General features: G+C 47.9%; 1 protein-coding gene and 1 long non-coding RNA gene across 3 annotated transcripts; one reads left to right on the forward strand and one right to left on the reverse strand.

Moving 5' to 3' along the window:
* Nucleotides 1–692: 692 nt before the first annotated feature.
* On the reverse strand, nucleotides 693–11149 carry LOC135983404 (uncharacterized). The gene is made up of 2 exons (XR_010601018.1): nucleotides 1921–11149; nucleotides 693–1245 (listed from the first exon to the last, which is right to left on the reverse strand). It is a non-coding gene; the product is annotated as an uncharacterized LOC135983404 (long non-coding RNA).
* Nucleotides 11150–11518: 369 nt separating this feature from the next.
* Nucleotides 11519–17702, forward strand: LOC122173635 (serine/threonine-protein kinase pim-1). 2 transcript variants are annotated; one of them, XM_065595054.1, is made up of 6 exons: nucleotides 11519–11887; nucleotides 12267–12373; nucleotides 12605–12655; nucleotides 12808–13174; nucleotides 15371–15547; nucleotides 16285–17702. In XM_065595054.1, exons 1-6 carry the CDS (start codon nucleotides 11806–11808, stop codon nucleotides 16440–16442), a joined length of 942 nt encoding a protein of 313 aa, XP_065451126.1. In that variant the 5' UTR covers nucleotides 11519–11805; the 3' UTR covers nucleotides 16443–17702. The 2 variants fall into 2 exon arrangements, with proteins under 2 accessions (XP_065451126.1, XP_065451127.1); XM_065595055.1 differs by having other exon boundaries at nucleotides 11526–12015.
* The last annotated feature ends 868 nt before the right edge of the window (nucleotides 17703–18570 follow it).

Here is an 18570-nt window from a genome sequence, read left to right on the forward strand (position 1 = left end):
CTGCGTCCCGATATTTGACCTGGGTGATCTGGTCACCCTACCTCCTCCGCATGTTGTGCTGCCCAGTGCAGCAATCTGGGAGCTGACCTTGTTCGTGAAGACAGAGGCAAAAAAAGCATTGAGTACATTAGCTTTTTCCACGTCCTCTGTCACTAGGTTGCCTCCCTCATTCAGTAAGGGGCCCACACTTTCCTTGACTTTCTTCTTGTTGCTAACATACCTGAAGAAACTCTTCTTGTTACTCTTAACATCTTTTGCTAGCTGCAATTCCAAGTGTGATCTGGCCTTCCTGATTTCACTCCTGCATGCCTGAGCAATATTTTTATCCTCCTCCCTGGTCATTTGTCCAATCTTCCACTTCTTGTAAACTTCTTTTTTGTGTTTAAGATCAGCAAGGATTTCACTGTTAAGCCAAGCTGGTCACCTGCCATATTTACTATTCTTTCTACACATCGGGATGATTTGTTCCTGCAGCCTCAATAAGGATTCTTTAAAATACAGCCAGCTCTCCTGGACTCCTTTGCTGTAGTGTGCTCTCCCTGGCATTGTTTTTTTGCACCTCCAGTGTGAACCTTGTAATGAGTGCTCTGTGTGTGTTGTAACATAACATTGCAAATGCACCTATTGCTATTATCTGTGAATGATGTCAGCCCCAGCCAGCATATGTTGTGAATTAATAAAGATGAATTAAGTTTCCATAAATAGACTTTTATTCCAAACCCATGTGAACAGACATATTTGTAACTGAATGGAACTTTATAAATACAGGGGAAAGAACCTTCTCCCGGGCCGGAAAGAACAGTCATTCTCATTTCAAACACACGTACACCAACCGTGTCCCACACAGGTCAGTGTATGTGCGGCTGTGGGGTGGAGTGGTAGGGGTAGTGAAGCAGCCCTGGAAGCCAGGTGGAATGTGGGTGTGTCGGGGGGAGGTCCCGAAATGCAGTTTTCTATGGGCTGCAGAGGGAGTCCTGTTGAACTTGAAAGTCAGCAAGAGTCTCCAACATGCTTGCATCTCCCACTACACGTCTCTCTTCTTTTCCTGTGCTTTTCTCCTCTGCGCTCCATCCCTGTCCATTCAGTCCGTGAGGATGATCCTCTAAGCCCTGTGCTTGGTATCCGAAGCACCAGAGGATTGTAGAATCTCTTGGATCATGTCATGTCATGTCCTCTTCCTTCTCCTTATCTGGCTGAGCCGCTCTGCTGGTGTGAATGGAGAGATCCTCAAGGCCACATTTCCAGCTGCAAAAGATAAAAGGCACAGAGGTACTATTATGAGTGTATTCACAAGACAAATGGGAACTTGATATACTGAACTCACTCCCCTTGATCCACACAAGTTACAAGTGCTACATTCTCTCTTCAACTGGGGATTCATAGAGCACGGCAGCAGCCCCAGCTAGGGTGAGTACGGCCTGGCAGGGAGAGGGCAAGTTGGGGAGGGCTCACGGGCATGAGTATATGCAGCGAGGACAACTGAACTGAATATTAGCACTGTTTTCCACAGGCAATGGTGATTTTAGCTGATATCTCACTCCTGAGGGTAACCAATGTTGAAAGGGAACAGGTCTTACTGGGTCCGTATGCTGCTAGCCTATGTGCTGCAATGGTACCTGCTGAAGTATTTGCTGACTGGCATGGGAAAGTGTCCTATCGCAGTAGAAAGAAGAAATAAGGCAGGCCTCCCCAGAAACCTTTGGCAGAGGATTGCAGACTACCTTCAGGAAAGTTTCCTCAAGGTTTCTATGGAGGATTCATGGGACATCCCAAGGCCTCCTCTGCATAACTGTACAGGGGAACGAGAAGCAGATAGCGACTCTAACTCTGTTGGTTATTTCACTACCTCTTATAGCATGATTAATAAAAAGTAAATGAACAGTTGTGTCCCTGCAATATCAAAGCAAACTGCATATTTACCAGAGGTTTCTTCCCCTGCATCAGGCTCACCATGCTGGACTGTAGGGACTGGCTCGACTGCTCTGGAGTCAAAAACAAGTCCTGGCTTGCTGCACCACTGGATTCCACAGTCACCTGTCCCCCATACTTCTTCTCCTCCAATACCTGCTTCTCACTGTTCACTCTGGGACCTGTGACTCCAGCTCCCCCAAAGTATCCAAGGGGCCTATGGGGGTGAGGGTGGGGTCTCCACCAGATGGTATGCAGCTCTTTGTAAAAGCAGCATGTCTGCGGCTCCACTCTATAGCGACTGTTAGCCTCCCTTGCCTACTGGTATGCCTGCCGCAGCTCCTTGTCTTTCACACGGCACTGCTAGGGGTCCCTCTTGAAGCCTTTCTCCCCCATGCCCCGAGTAGATATCAACATTTCTACGGCTGGATCGGAGCTGTGCCCGCACAGCCTCTTCTCTCCACGGACCCAGGAGATCCACCATCTCCTGTGTACGCCAGGCGGGAGTGGGTCTGCAGCATGGAACTGGCGTGGTCAGTTGGGCAGTTGCATAGGTGAGCTCTTCATGCCGAGCAAACAGGACATGGAACTTCAAAAATTCGCGAGGTTTTAAAAGGGGAGGGGTGTGTACCTGCATATCTGGCCGCTGGGCAGCGGAGTTCAAAACGGGACCAGAGCAGTCATGGTAGGGCATCGTGGGACACCTCCCGGAGGCCACTAAAGCCGATGTAAGTAATGCAGTGTCGCCCTAAGCGCTACGCCTCTCGCGGAGGTGCAGTTATTAAATCAGTGTAGTCGTAGTGGGCAACTTACATCGCCAGGAGTAACACTGCAGCATTGACCTAACTGTAGCATAGACCAGGCCTCAGTAATTTACCCAGCGATATTCCTTCTGCTGTCCAGAACATTGCATGGCGTGCATGCCCCTGTCTGACAGCCGATTCCAGTTATTTGTGTGCAGTGAATTGGAACTACAAAGCCCAGCTCTGCTACCAACCATTTTCACCTATTTGCTAATTGTAATGACAAAATCTGGAGACTGAAGGATCTAAAGGGGAGGGGAAGGAGAGCCGGAGACAGAGGAAACAAAAATATAAACTGAGAAAGGGACACTGCAAAGGCCCTGCACAACAATCAAGGGATAAAGCGGCAATTAGACCTGATTATTATGCAAGGCAGCCCTGGTTCGACTGGAATGCAGCTGAAGAGACTGCAAGCTGGAGGGATTGTTTGCAGGGCTGGGGACTGATCCTTTGATGTCTGCATGGTGCTTGGCTCAGCCAGTCACCAGACCACAAAATGAAAAACGTTGCAAATGCACTGTGCAATCCTATGCCGACAAACCACGCTGCAGACAGAATGGGGCGCGAGCTGACTGCCAGATCCCGGGGAAGCCTGCCGACACGCCCAGCGCTCCTGCTCCCGGCTTTTTGCTTGCTTGCTTTTTTTTTTTCCCCCAGACTGTCTAAGATTTACTCTCCCAGTCTGCTCTGCGAGAAATGCGAGCGCCACTCAGACAGCGGGACCAAATTCAGCCCTGCTGTCGCTGCGTGCAAACGCTGCCTTCTTTACTGGAGCGACAGCCGCTTTCCCCAGGGCTGAATTTGGCCTGGAGATGGAGAGAGAGCGAGGAAGAACCAGACAGACACAAGCGGACCACCCTTGATTTAGGGCATTCCTGTTGGCTACCGCACTGATTCGAAGCCCAGGGAAGACTCCCCCATCCGTTGCCATAGCGGGGCCTGCTTGAGATGGGCAGTAAATTGCCCTGGTTGAAGACCTGGGTGTCCCCGAGGGGCGCTAAACTGCAAGAACAGATGCTGATGGTGTTGAGAGGCTGACATCCTCTGCAGCTTTTATCCTTACTGCAGATTGCGGGGGGGGGGGGGCAGTTTGGCATCAACCAGAAAACTAGGTTACCCTACTAGCCAAGCACACACCAGATAGTGAGCCGAAGTGTTTGTTTCTTTGTTTGTTTATTTATTCATTTATTTATTTCACATCTGACACATCCTAATCACCTCAAGCAGGGAAGCCTGGACTGGAATCAGGGCCAGGTTAAATACAAACATGCAAACCTTGGTTTCAGCAGAATGAGGCTTTTCATGCACAATTTAGTCCATTTTGGGAGATGGATCTACTCCCTCATGGAACGCTCTGACGAGCGAAAGATAGGCCTGAACCACCAGCAACAAACTGACACCAAGTAATTGCATGCACCCCCATGCTATCTCGGTCCAGCATGGCTAGCTTAGGCCATTAGTGATGGGAGGTGGAGCCTTTTGCCTCTAGATCGCCAGTTTAAATCCAGCACAAGTCGGTAGGGATAGAAAGCTGTCACCACGTGGTAGCTGTTCAGAGGACCATGGGAAATAAGTTGGTGTGGGACTCAGTCCACTTCCAAAGTCTTGTCTACACTGGGGAGGATCCCCCAGATTCAGTCATTGGGGGACCATTAGCTTAGCTGCAATGGGACAATCTCTTAGCATAGACAGGCAAAGCTGTTGTGAAACATCATTTACACCAGTGCATGGGACAGACCCTCTGTGCTGTAAATTGCTCTGGTTCCACTGACATCAGTAGAGCTAGACTGATTTAGACCAGCTGAGGATTTGGCCCTAGGAATCCATGTTACAAGAAACACTGCTACATTTGGCCCTGATTAGCAGCTTCAACAGAGAGGCTTGCTTGTACATCCTCCTCTGCCTTTCTTTAGAGGAAGTCCCTGCAGGTGAGAATCAAGGCACCTTGGCAGGAAAGCTTGCCTGGTTGCTCCGTCCACTCTGTTTGTAACAGAGAACCTCCATTTCTAGGGCAGTCGGTTTGGGACCTTTCATCATCACTGTAAGGAATTCAGTAATTGGTTAGGGGCAGACTGTGAGCGCTTGCTCCCAAGAGTAGTCCCATTGCTTGGCGCAAGACTACTTGTGGGCGTGAGCAGTAAGAGACACAGGGCTCTGGGAGGGTTTTTTTGCAGCCTTGCATCACTCAAGAAAAGGCTGAACAGATTTTCCTCAAACTTTCCAGCAACAAATATTTCACCTTTGGCCGGAGACCAAGCCTAGAAAATTTCAGCTGCACAAGAGGATGTTTCAGAAAGTTCTGAGTAAGCCGAAAACAGAAAATTGAAACTCTTTTGCAGCTTTGAATGCTTGGCGAACAGTGCTTGGCGAACAGTATAAGGTGGGAAGGCAAAGTGTTTTGTGGATTCATCTTTAATTAACGAAACCTGTGTTTATCACGCTGGTCACTGTCATGCCTTTTAGCTCGATCCCATCTGAGTATGTGCCACATCTTGTATTTATATCTTCCTGGAATAGGGGGATGTCTCCTTTGCCATGATGCCTACAAAAACTCCACAACGGTTAGCTCTCAGAGATCATTGTCTGTCATGCTGACCAATAATACCTCATTGTTTCTGTGGGCTCCCCTGTCTGTCTCCATCAGTCGTCACTTGTCTTCTACTTAGTTTATAGACTTTGGGGGCAGGGATGGTCTTTTTGTTCTGGGTTTGTACAGCACCTAGCACAGTAGGGTTCTGGTCCCTGACTGGCACTATGACAACACAAATAATTATAATAATCTGCACTGAAGCTACAGGTGTGGCCCTTTTGTTATGCCTATAATTTCTTGTTAGTCCACTTGTAGAAATGGTGTAAACATTTGTTTCCCTTTTGTATATGGTAACATACTTCTCTTGAAAGCAGAGATGCTCTGTGCTAGGAAGGTATTTAATCTCAACTCGAAAATACTCTTAAAGCTGCTCTGCCACGTACTGTGTGTCTCTTAGGACAACGACAGGGTCTGAGACTGAAACTCTGTTTTCAACTATTGGAGCCTGTGTACTTTTTGAATATCAGTTGGGGAGTTTTGTTTTGACTCAGCGAGGAGCCTGAGCAGCTGTGTGTTTTTTTAAATAATAAAAGAAAACAAGGCTCACCAGAATTTCCAGTAAAACCCATTAGATTTAAGCAATTCATTCCACAAGTATGTGTGGGTGCTGGGAGCTCCCTGGTCTTCTCAGGAAAAAGAGCCCAGATGGGCTTCATCTGTAATAATTTAGCTCCCAGTGGCTGAAGCTCTTTGCTCTAAATGCTAATAGAGTGAGTAATCAGAACCCTACATCCAGTAAATTATTTATCTTATCTCTGGAACTCAGCAAAGCATCTCAGCCAGCGACTTCTGTGGAAAGAGGTTGTTGATCAAGAACTCCCAGCTGGAATCTCCACTTTTACTAGAAAAGGGAAAAGTCTGTGTGTGGATCAGGAAGCAATGACGTAATTACAATAATACCAAAGCCAATCAAAGCTGACTTCTTCAAGGCTGCAAAAGGGGTCTGGCTTGTGTTGATGATGCCAGCATTGACAGGCACTATGGGTGGGATCCATGAAGGGACTTGTGTGTTGCAACACTGAGAATCATGGGGCTTAGAAAATGCAGGAATGCTGTGATCCACATAGCCGAGTTTGGTGTCTAGATTCCCTGTACAACAACCTTTTACTCCCAATCGGGGATATTGCAGATTATGTATTCCTCATGCCACCTTATCTTAAACCAAATTTTGCACCCTCGATAATCTGTATGTTTTTCCCTGATAACCAGAAACTTCTATGCTCAAACTCTGTTCACTATTTTTTTTTAACATCATCTTAATAAAATTTTTAAATCTGAATGGGGAGAGAGAGGTGCCTTAGAATGCAATGCACAAAAGCCAGCACACTAGGCGGGGACTTGCCTAAAGAAAATGGCCACAAGAGGCGGAACTGGACCCAGGGTCTCCCATATGGGTGACTGAACCGCTGGGCTAGAGTTTTTTTCCTTGCTCTTCCCCACCTCCCCCAATGACTATTTTAGCATTTACCTGGGGAACTTTTATCCTGAAAAACTTAGAGTGCCCAAGAGAGTTTAGGCACCTACAGTGTTCGGGGGAGTTTTGTGAATTGCAGTGGAGCCAAAACTGAGACTTAGGCACCTAAATCCTTTCATGGATCCCACCCTATTACCAAATAGTCCTTCAGTACTGCAAGTCAAGTACTTTTGGATTTAGACCAGTAAGAGAGCCATTGTATTCCCACAGAACAGGAGCAGCACCTGACAAAACTGCTCCCACTGTATTTCATCCCTTGCCTACAAAACCAGGGACTCATCTTTTAACTTCACTGCCATAGTCTATCTATAGTACTTGTATGGCTCCCCCCCCCCCCCCATTGCTGCAGTGGCTGAGTGCCTTCTAAACACGTAAGTATTTATCTTCACAACAGCCTGGTAAGGGAGGAAAATGCCATGATCCCTACTTTACAGATGGGGAAGCGAGGCCCCACTCCTCAACTCCCATTGAGGATCTAGGTGTACGTGACTTGCTTAAGGTCACAGAGGAAGTCCACAGGAAAGCAGCAACTTGACCTAAGTGCAAGGCTAGGGCCCTAACTACTGACCCATCCTTCCTCTCTGTACAGGGAGGCACTATCCCTACCAGACACTGTCCTACAGCCACTGCACTGTTTGACACGCTCCCCTTGGAAAGCTTTGAAGAAAACACTGATATTGCTGGCTTCTTCCTCACCTGGTATCACTCCTCCTACCTCTCTGTATCCCTGGTGGCTGCTCTGCTGACAGTAGATTATTCCTCTGTGGAGATGCTCAAAGCTCTGTTCTCATTTCTATCTACCACCTGCCATTGTTTCAATCGATTCTTTTTATGGGGCTACCGTCCCTGGCTCTAACACCTTTCAATTTTACAGTGACTCCTCTATCAATGACCTCTCCATCCTGATTTCCTTCAGCTGGAAATGGGGAAATTCTAAACGATGGTTCTTCAGGACAAATGTAACTTGAACTCCTTGCATTTATCTAGTATTTTTGAGCTCTGTATACAGCGGCCAAATTTTGGTCAATGGGGCAGTTGTAGCATTTTGGAATTTCTTGAGTATTTTATGTAAAAACTTCAACCACCAGGTTGTATCATCTTTTTTGTTAAAAAAAAAAAGAGAGAGACAACAGTAAGAGGATACTGAAGAATAAGAGGATATCAAGTTAAATGCATTGTGTGAAATGGCTATGGTTTCAATCAGCCAAACAGAATTCCCCAGGTGAAATTCACCATGCGACTGAGACAAATGAGACATTTCAACCAAAAGCAAATTCTGTTATGAAGTCCTGTCCTTTGAGAGATGCTCTAACCTAACTTGCACCTGGCTGCTTACCACCCCTACTAGGGCCATTCTAATGCTAAGAATAGCTGGACCAGAGGGTGCTTTCATAGATTCACCAGCAATCTCAAAGCAGGAGGTTTGTATCATTATCCCTGTTTTACAGCTGGGAAACTGAGGCACAGAGCGGGATGTGATTTGCCCAAAGTCACTCAACAGGCAAGCGGTAGAGTCAAGAATTGAATGCTGGTCTCTTGAAGCTAGTTCAATACTGTTAGGCAACACTGATCCCCCCTGGTTAAGCCACAGCTATACTTTTTATTATACCAATAAAATAAAAACTAGCCATCACTGCTGTGCCATCTGCATGATAGACTATCATTTTAAACATAAAAACAGTGATTAATTATCACTTCAAATGTAAAAACAGCATAACAAAGCAAACCCTATGGATTTGAATAAGGATGAATTCCTATAAAGACACACTCTAAAAACTGAGAACTTTGAGTCTGGTTCTGCAACCACCCTCCAGGAGCATCAGATGCGCATCTGACAAGATTCAGCTCCATCCTCGTGTCCAGGCTACCTGGTCAGTGGCTTGGCACGAACAACTCTAAGGCAGATAACTATGATAACAACCTTACAGAACCTGTGTGTGTATAAATAAATGTGTAAATAAATATGAAATTGAATGGAATGTTATAGTTGTAACTGACTGCTTACTATGATTCTTTCTGTATTCACAATAAACGTGGCATTTTTTCTTATCCCCTTTTATAAGATCCTGCTATTTTTTATTTTATTGGTATAACATTTTGGTGGAGAATTGCGAAAGAGGGAATATTGGCATATGTCTTGGTTATTGTAAATTAGTATAATATTTTCCCCTATCCACATCTCTGGTACTAGGGTTCCAGGGGAAAGGGCAGGCAGGCACCAAGCCACTAGATTGGTCCATCCCATTCAAAGATTCTCTCTGCAAAAGAAAAATTCCCAGATAGTTGGTTAAGATGGCTTCCTAGCTGTTAGCAATACAGAGCTAGGGTTGCCAACCCTCCAGGATTGTCCTGGAGTCTCCAGGAATTAAAGATTATGTCATGTGATGAAACCTCCAGAAATTCATCCAACCACAATTGGCGACCCTATACAGAGGAGCCAGACTAGTGGGTCAAAATCTGGACCATAACGCTTTGGGTGCTACTACACTGAAATAGTTATGTTGTATAAAAACATAAGAATGGCCCTATTGGGTCAGACCAAAGGTCCATCTTGCCAAATATCATGTCTTCCAACAGTGGCCAGTGCCAGATGACCAAAAGGGAATGAACAGAATAGGTAATCGTCAAGTGATCCATCCCGTCGCTCATTTCCAGCTTCTGGCAAACAGAGGCTAGAGACACCATCTCTACCCATTCTGGCTAATAGCCATTGATGGACCTATCCTCCATGAATTTATCTAGTTCTTTTTTGAACCCTGTTATGGTCTTGGCCTTCACAACATCCGCTGGCAAGGAGTTCCACAGGTTGACTGTGCGTTGTGTGAAGAAATACTTCCTTTTATTTGTTTTAAATCTGCTGTCTATTAATTTCATTTGGTGACCCCTAGTTCTTGTGTTATGAGATGTAGTAAACAACACTTCCTTATCTACTTTCTCTATACCAGTCATGATTTTATAGACCTCAGTCATATCTCCCCTTACCCATTGTTTAGAAGAATTGAAGAACTTAAAGTGGGGACAATAACTTAATGCAAAGAGCCTGCATCTCCACTGCCTTGCTTATGCCGTCATTTAAACCTATACACAACGAGCATACAGAAGGTGAATAGAGAATTCTGGTTTATTAGTGTTTTTACACCCACTTTGCACAGTTGTCAGTAACTACACAAAGTGTAAGGCAAGAAAACATGTTTAACGTCCTATTTATTTTCTACCATCTACATCTATTTTCTACATCTATTTGTTCACCTTTTTGCACTTATCTCACACGATGGAATTTAGTCAGTTTCACTTGTGTTTATAGTCAGTTTCACTTTCGGGATGCTGCAGCCTTTGGCTTGCAAGCATTGCTGGGAAGTGTTTGTTTGTTTGTTTTAAATATAGCTACTCCTGCCTTAATTTGTTTAAAATACAAATATTGTGAAGAGATTTCTGTTGGTTTTAGGTTTTATAAAAGCTTGTTTATCCAAAATAAAAATGTTGGGGCCAAATTTGAATTGACAGTATTTAAAGGTTGTATTTGTATTGCTCTAGCTCAATATACAAATAACAGCACACAACACAACTCTCCTTCAGAGCTGCCTGAGACAGACAATTTAAGTGAAGGAATGACATTTTTAAAAAAGCACGTTTATTGGAACATGCTGCAAAAAGCTTTACTTGCAAGAGTGTGAGGTGTTATACACTGCCTTAAAGCAGTCAAAGGAACTGGGTGCCAAGATATTATTTACCATGCATGGGTCCTATTTTTACACACACACACACACACACACACACACACACACACACACACACACACACACACACACAAGATAAAGGGTATGAGTCTGAGCTCATTTATGCCAGTGTAAATCAAGAGAGTAACTCCAGTGAAATAATTAGAACTGTGCCAGTGTCAAACTGGTGTGAGGGCGGAATCAGATCCCACTGAGTTAGTTTACAATCTACATGAGATGAGATCTGAAAAGTCCAGCGTTTTTCTGGTCAGGGTGGACATTAAAGATCCCATGGCCCAAGTGATAGGAAAAGGGGCGTTACCACAAATCCCCTCCTTTGTCTTTCCTGCGAATGCGCCATCCTCCACCCCGGAGGTGATTGCATGGGTGTGGTTGGATTATGATGTGTATTATGGAAGTGTCTAGGGGGCCCCATTGTGCTAGGCGCTGTACAGAAACCTACTGGAGGTCCCTGCCCTGACGAGTTTACAATCCAAACAGAGAGACAGACAGAGGATGGGAAGGGAAACAAAGATCCAAGTGCTCTGGGCTCATTCAGGATGGAAGATGCTTGTAACCACATTGATCCCAGGGGGCCCAGCCGGGGGTGGGGGTGTTAGTTTATTTTGGCTTGTATTTTCTGCTGGCTTTTTTTGGACGGGGGGGGGGGGGTAGTTAAACCCTCCCCCCTTCCCACCCTCCCTTCTCATTTACCCCTCCCAAACTTTCCCCCTGCCCCTGCCTCCCCCTGCCCCTTCCACCTGTTGTCTTCCCTCACTTTTCCTCAGGCTGCTCCTCCCTCTCCCCCCCCTCAGTCTCTGCCCCATCCCCCCGCCCCGCGCCTTTATTCTCCCCTTCCCCCGACCCCTCCCCCCTCTTGGCGCCTTTTCCTTCCCGCCACGTCTTTAGTCTCCCCGTCCTCTTCTGACGGGAGGGGGAGGCCGGGCCCCGCGGCTGATTGGCTGCGACCGCGTTTGTGGGCGGGGCGGTACCGCGCTGAAGCTCCGCCCCTGGCTGTCCCCGGCCCCGCCCCTGCCCCGGCTCCCTCCCTCCCTCCCTTACTACTGGCGGCTGGAGCTAGGGGAGCCGGTGCCACACGGGAGCCCGGCACCGAGCGGAGCAGCCTCGTCGGCTCTGCTCCCATTCGCGTCCCCCCCTTCCCCTCGGCCTCCGCCCCTCCCGCACTAGCCCGGACCCCACCCCCTTGGTTCCGACCCGGCGGGGCTGCGAGCCGAACCACTGGCGCCCGGTTCGGTTCGGGCGGTGCCGGTTCCGGTCCCGGTCCCGGCCCTGGAGCAAGGGGACGGGGCGGGGATGCTGCTCTCCAAGATCAACTCGCTGGCCCACCTGTGCTCTGGGTCCGGCGGGGAGCTGCACCCGGCCAAGCTACAGCCAGGTGAGGCCCGGTTGGGTTCGGATCGACAGCAGGGGGTGGCTCCGGAGTAGGGTGCCCCAGAGTGGTCCAGGTTCAGTTCGGGAGGAGCCTCGTCCTGCTGGGCATTGGGGAGGTTCGGTTCGAGAGGGGTAGGTTCAGAGAGGAGTCTGGTTCGGTTCGGGGGAGGGATGTGGGTCTGGTCCGGTTTGGGGGGTTCGGTCTGAGGAGGGCTGGGGGGTCTGATCCAGTTTGGTCTGGGGAGGGATGTGAGGCTGGTTCAGTTCGGGGAGGGAGGTCGTTCTGAGGAGGGATGTGGGGTTGCTGTGGTTTGGAGGGTTGGCCGGGTCTTTTGAGGACACAGCTGGTTCTGACCCCGGTGTCTGTGCCTCTCTGCCTGCAGGGAAGGACAAGGAGCCCCTGGAGAAGCTCTACCAGGTGGGCCCACTGCTGGGCAGTGGTGGCTTTGGTTCTGTCTACTCGGGCACCCGCCTGTCAGACGGCGCCCCGGTGAGTAGAGCCTGGACAGTGACCCCCACCCCCACCCCTGCAGCCCGCTCCCCATGCATGCTGCTCTATTGATCTCCACCTTTGCATCCCTTACCCAGTTACATCTCCTTTGCTTTGCCCTGGCATAACCACCATCTTGCATCCCTTCCATTGGTCCCTTGTTTGCCTCCCCTCTTTCTGGGGTTGCCTGACCTGATTCTGATTGTCTGTCTGGTTCTGTTTGTGTTCTAGGTAGCCATCAAGCACGTGGCCCGGGACCGGATTTCTGACTGGGGAGAGCTGGTAAGTGTCTAGGGCAGGAATATCTGCTGTGGCTCTGCATTGCATGGTCATGGCTCTGTAGTTAAGGTTGCAGCCGGTGTCGTAGGTAGCTCTTGACTTTGTGGGTCGATTTGCCTGCCTCTGATGGAGATCTCCTTTCTCTCTCTGTGCAGCCTGGCGGGAGCAGAGTGCCCATGGAGATCCTGCTCCTGAAGAAAGTGGGCTCAGGCTTCCGCGGGGTCATTCGGCTCTTGGACTGGTTTGAGAGACCGGACAGCTTTGTCTTGGTTTTGGAGCGACCGGATCCTGTGCAGGACCTGTTTGACTTCATCACGGAGCGGGGTGCTCTCCCTGAGGAGCTGGCCCGCAGCTTTTTCCGCCAGGTCCTGGAGGCGGTTCGGCACTGTCATAGCTGTGGGGTATTGCACCGGGATATCAAGGACGAGAACATCCTGATTGATCTGAACAGCGGGGAACTGAAACTGATAGATTTTGGGTCTGGGGCATTACTCAAGGACACAGTGTACACTGATTTTGATGGTGAGTGTCTATTTCCATCCCCTTCTGTTTTATCTGCGTAGGGAGGGAAGCCAGGGAAATTCCTCTCTGAAATGGGTTGTTCCTGCCTGTAAACGTTCAGTAACTTCCCAGCCAGGGAATGTTTTGTTCCCTCCTCCCCCTGCCATTGTCATTTGCTAAATATACTGTTGTATGATCTGCAGCTTTGATACCGTTGGGGTTTTCCTCCCTGCCTTGTATCGAAAAAGCATTTCACAAATGTGTTTGCCCTTTTGTTGGGTGTTAACCGCAGGCACTGGTGGTAGCTGCCCATGTCACACAGGGGGCAGCGGGGGTGGGGGGGGCACAGGGCAGAAATTGGGTGTGAACTCACCAGCATCAATCTTTGGAGTCCCTGTTAGCAATGAGAGGAGAAAGTTGGACTCTGGTTCCAATGGTTTGGTTTTCTCTAGGTCCATCATATTTGTAGCATTTCAGGAGGGATCTGGCTGGTATTCCACCCTCCTGGGGTGGTGCAAACAGGATCTGCCCCACCTCATAGATGGGGAAAGATTGAGTTAAACCTGTCTGCAGCCATGGCTGCTTAGATGCTGGATCCTAACCTAATCTAGCAGCTAGAATGCAGGGGGAGGGGATGTTTTGCCCCCACCGCCCCAAGGATAAAGAAGAGGGCTCTTGTACAGTTTCTTTCTGTGAGGCTGGATGGACATCCAGTGTGGGGAGTGGATCAAGAGGAGAAGCTGCTGTCTCCGCCATCTCGCTAAATTATTCATTTCATTGGAAAGTTGTGTTTTGTCACGGGATGAATGTTGTGAAATAGGATCTGCGGGAGATCTGCTTACAGCTGGCTCCCTTTCCTCTGCTGCCCAAAGGCACCTGAGTCAAATCTTTGGGGAGAGGGGAGCTCCAGACCCAGGGAGGAGTGTTTGACCTTGGGGCAGGGGTGCAGGGATCTGTGTGGGGGACAAATAACCAGAGCTGCCTTGTGCTGCTGGCGGCAGACATTCTTTCTGACCGGGAAGGCATATTCCGGGTAGGGCCGTTGAGTTTCAAAAAAAAAAAAAAAATCACAGTTTGTTGTTGAGGGTTTGTTTTGCTTCTGCCGGGCTGCATTTTTTGTTTTTAATTTAACGGTTGATGACAAGGGATGGGTTTGCACCTTCTCTTCTGCGGAACTTCCCAAGCTACTGGTGCCCCCTGGTGGCACATCAGGTTATTTTTTACAACCCAAAGTTTGTAAACAACAGTCACGTGGCCAGGAACCAGACTGAGCTCTGACCTCAGTCTCCTCTTCCTGCCAGAAGGGAAGAGATCAAATACAACAAAGGCAAAGGGCGTAAGCATCTGCAGAGGCCAGAAGCAGGGTGGAATCTGAGTTCCAAGCATAATTATCACACGCCCAATTGTACTATAGGGTGACCAGATAGCAAGTGTGAAAAATCGGGACAGAGGGTGGGGGGTAATAGGTGCCTATATAAGAAAAAGCCCCCAAAATTGGGACTGTCCCTATAAAATCGGGACATCTGGTCACCCTAATTGTACTAACTCCCTTGATGTTGTACAACAAACCTTTGTTCACAGTTTTGGAGTAGGCTGGCTTTATACCTGGCTGACTCAACAGTCGTCAGTGCCAAAAAAAGGAATAAACTCTTCAAGGTATCTGCCCTTCTTTGGGTTAAGCAAGGAAACCCTTTTACGTAGAAAGGACTAAAGGTTGTCAGGGTTCCTTGTAGTGCAATAGACAAGGCCTCAGCCCCTCCCCAAATGCTCCATCTGCACTGGGTCACCATGGACTGAAGCATCTGCAAGCTGCCTCTCTCTTTACCTCAGTGAGAAATGGTTATATTGACAGCGATAAAGTCAGGATAACAGTGGCCTTAAGAAACCTGTTACTTATTGTGGCTTGTATTGCAGCTGGAAAACATGTTTGTTTGCACTCCATTTGGTTCTGTTTCACTTGTAGTCTATGCCCTAGCGCAACACTGCAATTGGTAAAACTACTGGGGGTTTAAATCCCAATCAAACTGGGCTGAAAGTTTAAACAATATTAAGATATTGCAACCTAAATTTTGGGCTGAAGTTCCTAACTTGGTCTCTTAAAAAGCACCTTGATAACACCTGAAAAAAATAATGAATAACTGGTTGCTCTGATTTCCTCTGCTTAGAAGAAAATATGAAATATTTCTGCTAACCATGATCCTCTAATCTTCTCTACAGGGACCAGAGTGTACAGCCCCCCGGAATGGATCCGCTATCACCGGTATCACGGCAGGTCAGCAGCAGTCTGGTCTCTGGGGGTCCTGCTGTATGACATGGTCTGCGGGGATATCCCCTTTGAACATGATGAGGAGATTGTTAGGGGCCAGGTCTACTTCCGACAGAGGGTCTCTCCAGGTGAGCCACTCTACTTTGTTGTGTTAGAGTTGGGCAAACAACTGCTTAGCCTGAATGCCACACTGACAAAGCGATAATATGATGCCACAGAAGTGCATTACCATCATTTCATGCAACCAGTGAGACGTGCAAGGCATGATTCTGTGATCTAGTGGTCCCTTCTTGTCTTAAACTCAATGAGATGTTTAATGCTATTGAATCCCAGCAAAGTGCTGGGGACCCCGCTGTCTTCTCTGCCTTAGACAGCTGCTTCAGAGCTCACTGTGGTAGTTCACTTCAGCACTTCACTCTCCTGCCACTTGCTGGGGTCTTTAATGTGGCTACTGCAGCTGGCTGCTGAAGCAGTCTTACAGAAAGTGGAAATGACAAAATATATTGAACCAACCGAGTAGCTCTCAGGTTTAATCATCTCACTGGGAAGGGAAAGTTGATTTTTGCTATTAGCCTGGGTGTGAGTGGCAGGGGAGGATGGGCTGCTCATGGACTTGCATTGCAAATTTGCTCCCTTGTGTATTTTCGGAGTCTCCTTCCAAAGATGGGAGCTGGTTCACCCACGTACTAGGGTGAGGGGAGTAACTCAGAAACCACACCTAGCCACAGCCATGGTAATCTGTCCTGTGAAGCAAGAAAGGCAGATACCAAAGCAGACTTGCAGATGCTAAAATAGGGAGGCTTGTAGGCTTCACAGACATTACTCAGCAACGCAGTCTCACTAACTGCTTGTTTTCTCTCCCCAGAGTGCCAGCACCTCATTAAATGGTGTCTGGCCTTGAGGCCCTCCGACAGACCATCCTTTGAAGATCTTCTAAATCATTCTTGGATGCAAGATGTCCTCTTGCCACAGAAAACAGCAGAGATCCACCTGCACAGTCTAATTCAGGAGTCTGGCAAATAGCAGCTCCTCTCATCCATTGGGTGTAAAAGAGAAAACTCTCACCAGTGACTGTCTGCCTGTTACATGGGAACATTCATATCTCATTCCAGAGATCAGCTAACTGAGAATCTTCTGAGAGGCTGGAGGTTACCATCCATCCCAGGTGGACTGGTCTTGAACTCATTAGGTCCTGCCTTACTTGATGTCTTGCCAGTAGACTTTTTTGATGTCTTATGGGCACATCCATGAGTGTCCCTGACCTGCTGAGTCCTGGAATATGAACTGAGTGAGGACCAGAGAATTAGCAAGAACGGTTCGCTTGGGGAAACTGGCTGTGGAGGGGGAGGGAAGGTACTGATTTGAATAGCTGTCTTATTCACTGTGTCACCGTGTTCTGAGTGCCTTCAGTTGCGATCTGGGCTGTGCTGGGGGAAATACTTGAATCTTCCCACACCTCTGCTTCTCCAAGATTTACCTGGGTTTATTTTATAGTCCCCTTTTTAAGGAACAGGTCAGAAGCAGCCACGGGTGAAACCAATGCACCCTGGCTAGTTGTTTCCGAGGTATGCTGTTAGTGGGAACTTTCCTTCCTCAGCTCTTTGCTTTGAGCCTCAGAAGCCAGAGCGTCCTCACAGATGCACAAACAATGCAACCCAATAGAGCTGTAAATGTGTACAGAATTATACAGAAGCGAAGCTTGGTGTACAGAGGATTGTAGTTTATAATGGTAACGTTTTTACTTTTTTGTTTTTAACTTATTTTCAGGGGTTTGGTTTTTTTGTTTTTTTTTTAAGGAAAATGTCCTAACCTGTAGGATAACTTATTTATTTATTTATGAATCATGTGGGTTCAGGGCCCGTGCCTGGTTTCCATAGCTGCTGATCTGGTTTCCAGTTGGGGTCGGTCCCCCCCCCCGACTGCACTCCCTTCTTAGAATGCTCTGTTAATGTCTCACCACTGTGTGGAGTGGCTGACCGCTTCCCAGCTGTCTGTAAATAGTTCCGGCTGCCGGTGTTCTCTTCCACGCATGTGTTCAGTTGTTTTAAAGGCATTTCCACGGGTATTTGTCCGGGCTTGGGGGGGACGTCATGTGCGCATGTGTATATAGCACTGGTTTTTCTGAGCTGTCGGGGAAGGTACCCTGGACTCCATCACTGTCAAGCCTGTATATGTAATCAGTGTGTAGTCTGCTGCGTTTGTTAATAGTTAATATTGTACAGGGGAATTCAGAAATCCTATTTTTTTTATACATGCGGTTTTAAATAAAAATGAATCACTTGACTTAACCTGAGACCTCTTCTCTTTCGGGTGGAGTAAAACTGCCAGTTTCGCAGGGTAGAGAAGCGGTGCTGTTGAAACTCGGGACCCTTCATAACGTGACCCAAACGCCCAGAGCACCACTAAAGCGCACGATTCTCAGAGCAGGAGATGAGTAAGCTACAGCCTGCACTACAGCTAGAGATAGCAGCCCAAACCACAAAGCTTGCATTCACATGTCCTCAAAGCCGTGTCACTCACATACAGCGTTTTGGTTCAGCCCGTTAAAGGCGTCAGCTGTTAGTGTTGGAGTTGAACTTGTGCATTGTCCATGTCCAGTGTCCTGGTTCTGGCCATCTCTGGCAGGCCCTCTTCACTGAACTGTGAAATCAAAGGTGTATGGCCAAGGCACAAAATATCTCCATACTGTTTCCATTCATGCCTAGTGGTGTGTGACTAAAGCAGGTAAACATCAGCGCTATATTGATGATGCAGTATGTTACCCACGCACGTAGTACATTGAATGTTGACCATCAATGTCAGGGCACAGTGTGTTTCAGTAACACAGATCCTGTGTGGCGGGCTCTGGAGGACAGTAATGCTTCACATGCGTGAAGGGATTGTTAAAAGTTGCTTATTAGGGACGTCTGATTCGTTAAGTACTATCACCATCGGCAGCCAGGCTGTGACTGACCCAGAGCCACGGGGGCTGTTGGCGTCCAGGTTAGGAGAACTTGGTCGTTTACACACTCTTCAGCACAAACACGCTGGGCTTCTCCTCATTAAACTAAAGCGCCCACATGTTGCACGCGACTGCTGTTAGATTCAGTGCTGCACAAGTTACTGTTCATACTGAGAGGCAAACTTTAAAACTCTGCTTTACCCTGGTGGA

The sequence above is a fragment of the Chrysemys picta genome, chromosome 4, assembly GCF_011386835.1.
Source record: "Chrysemys picta bellii isolate R12L10 chromosome 4, ASM1138683v2, whole genome shotgun sequence".
Lineage (NCBI taxonomy): Eukaryota > Metazoa > Chordata > Testudines > Emydidae > Chrysemys > Chrysemys picta.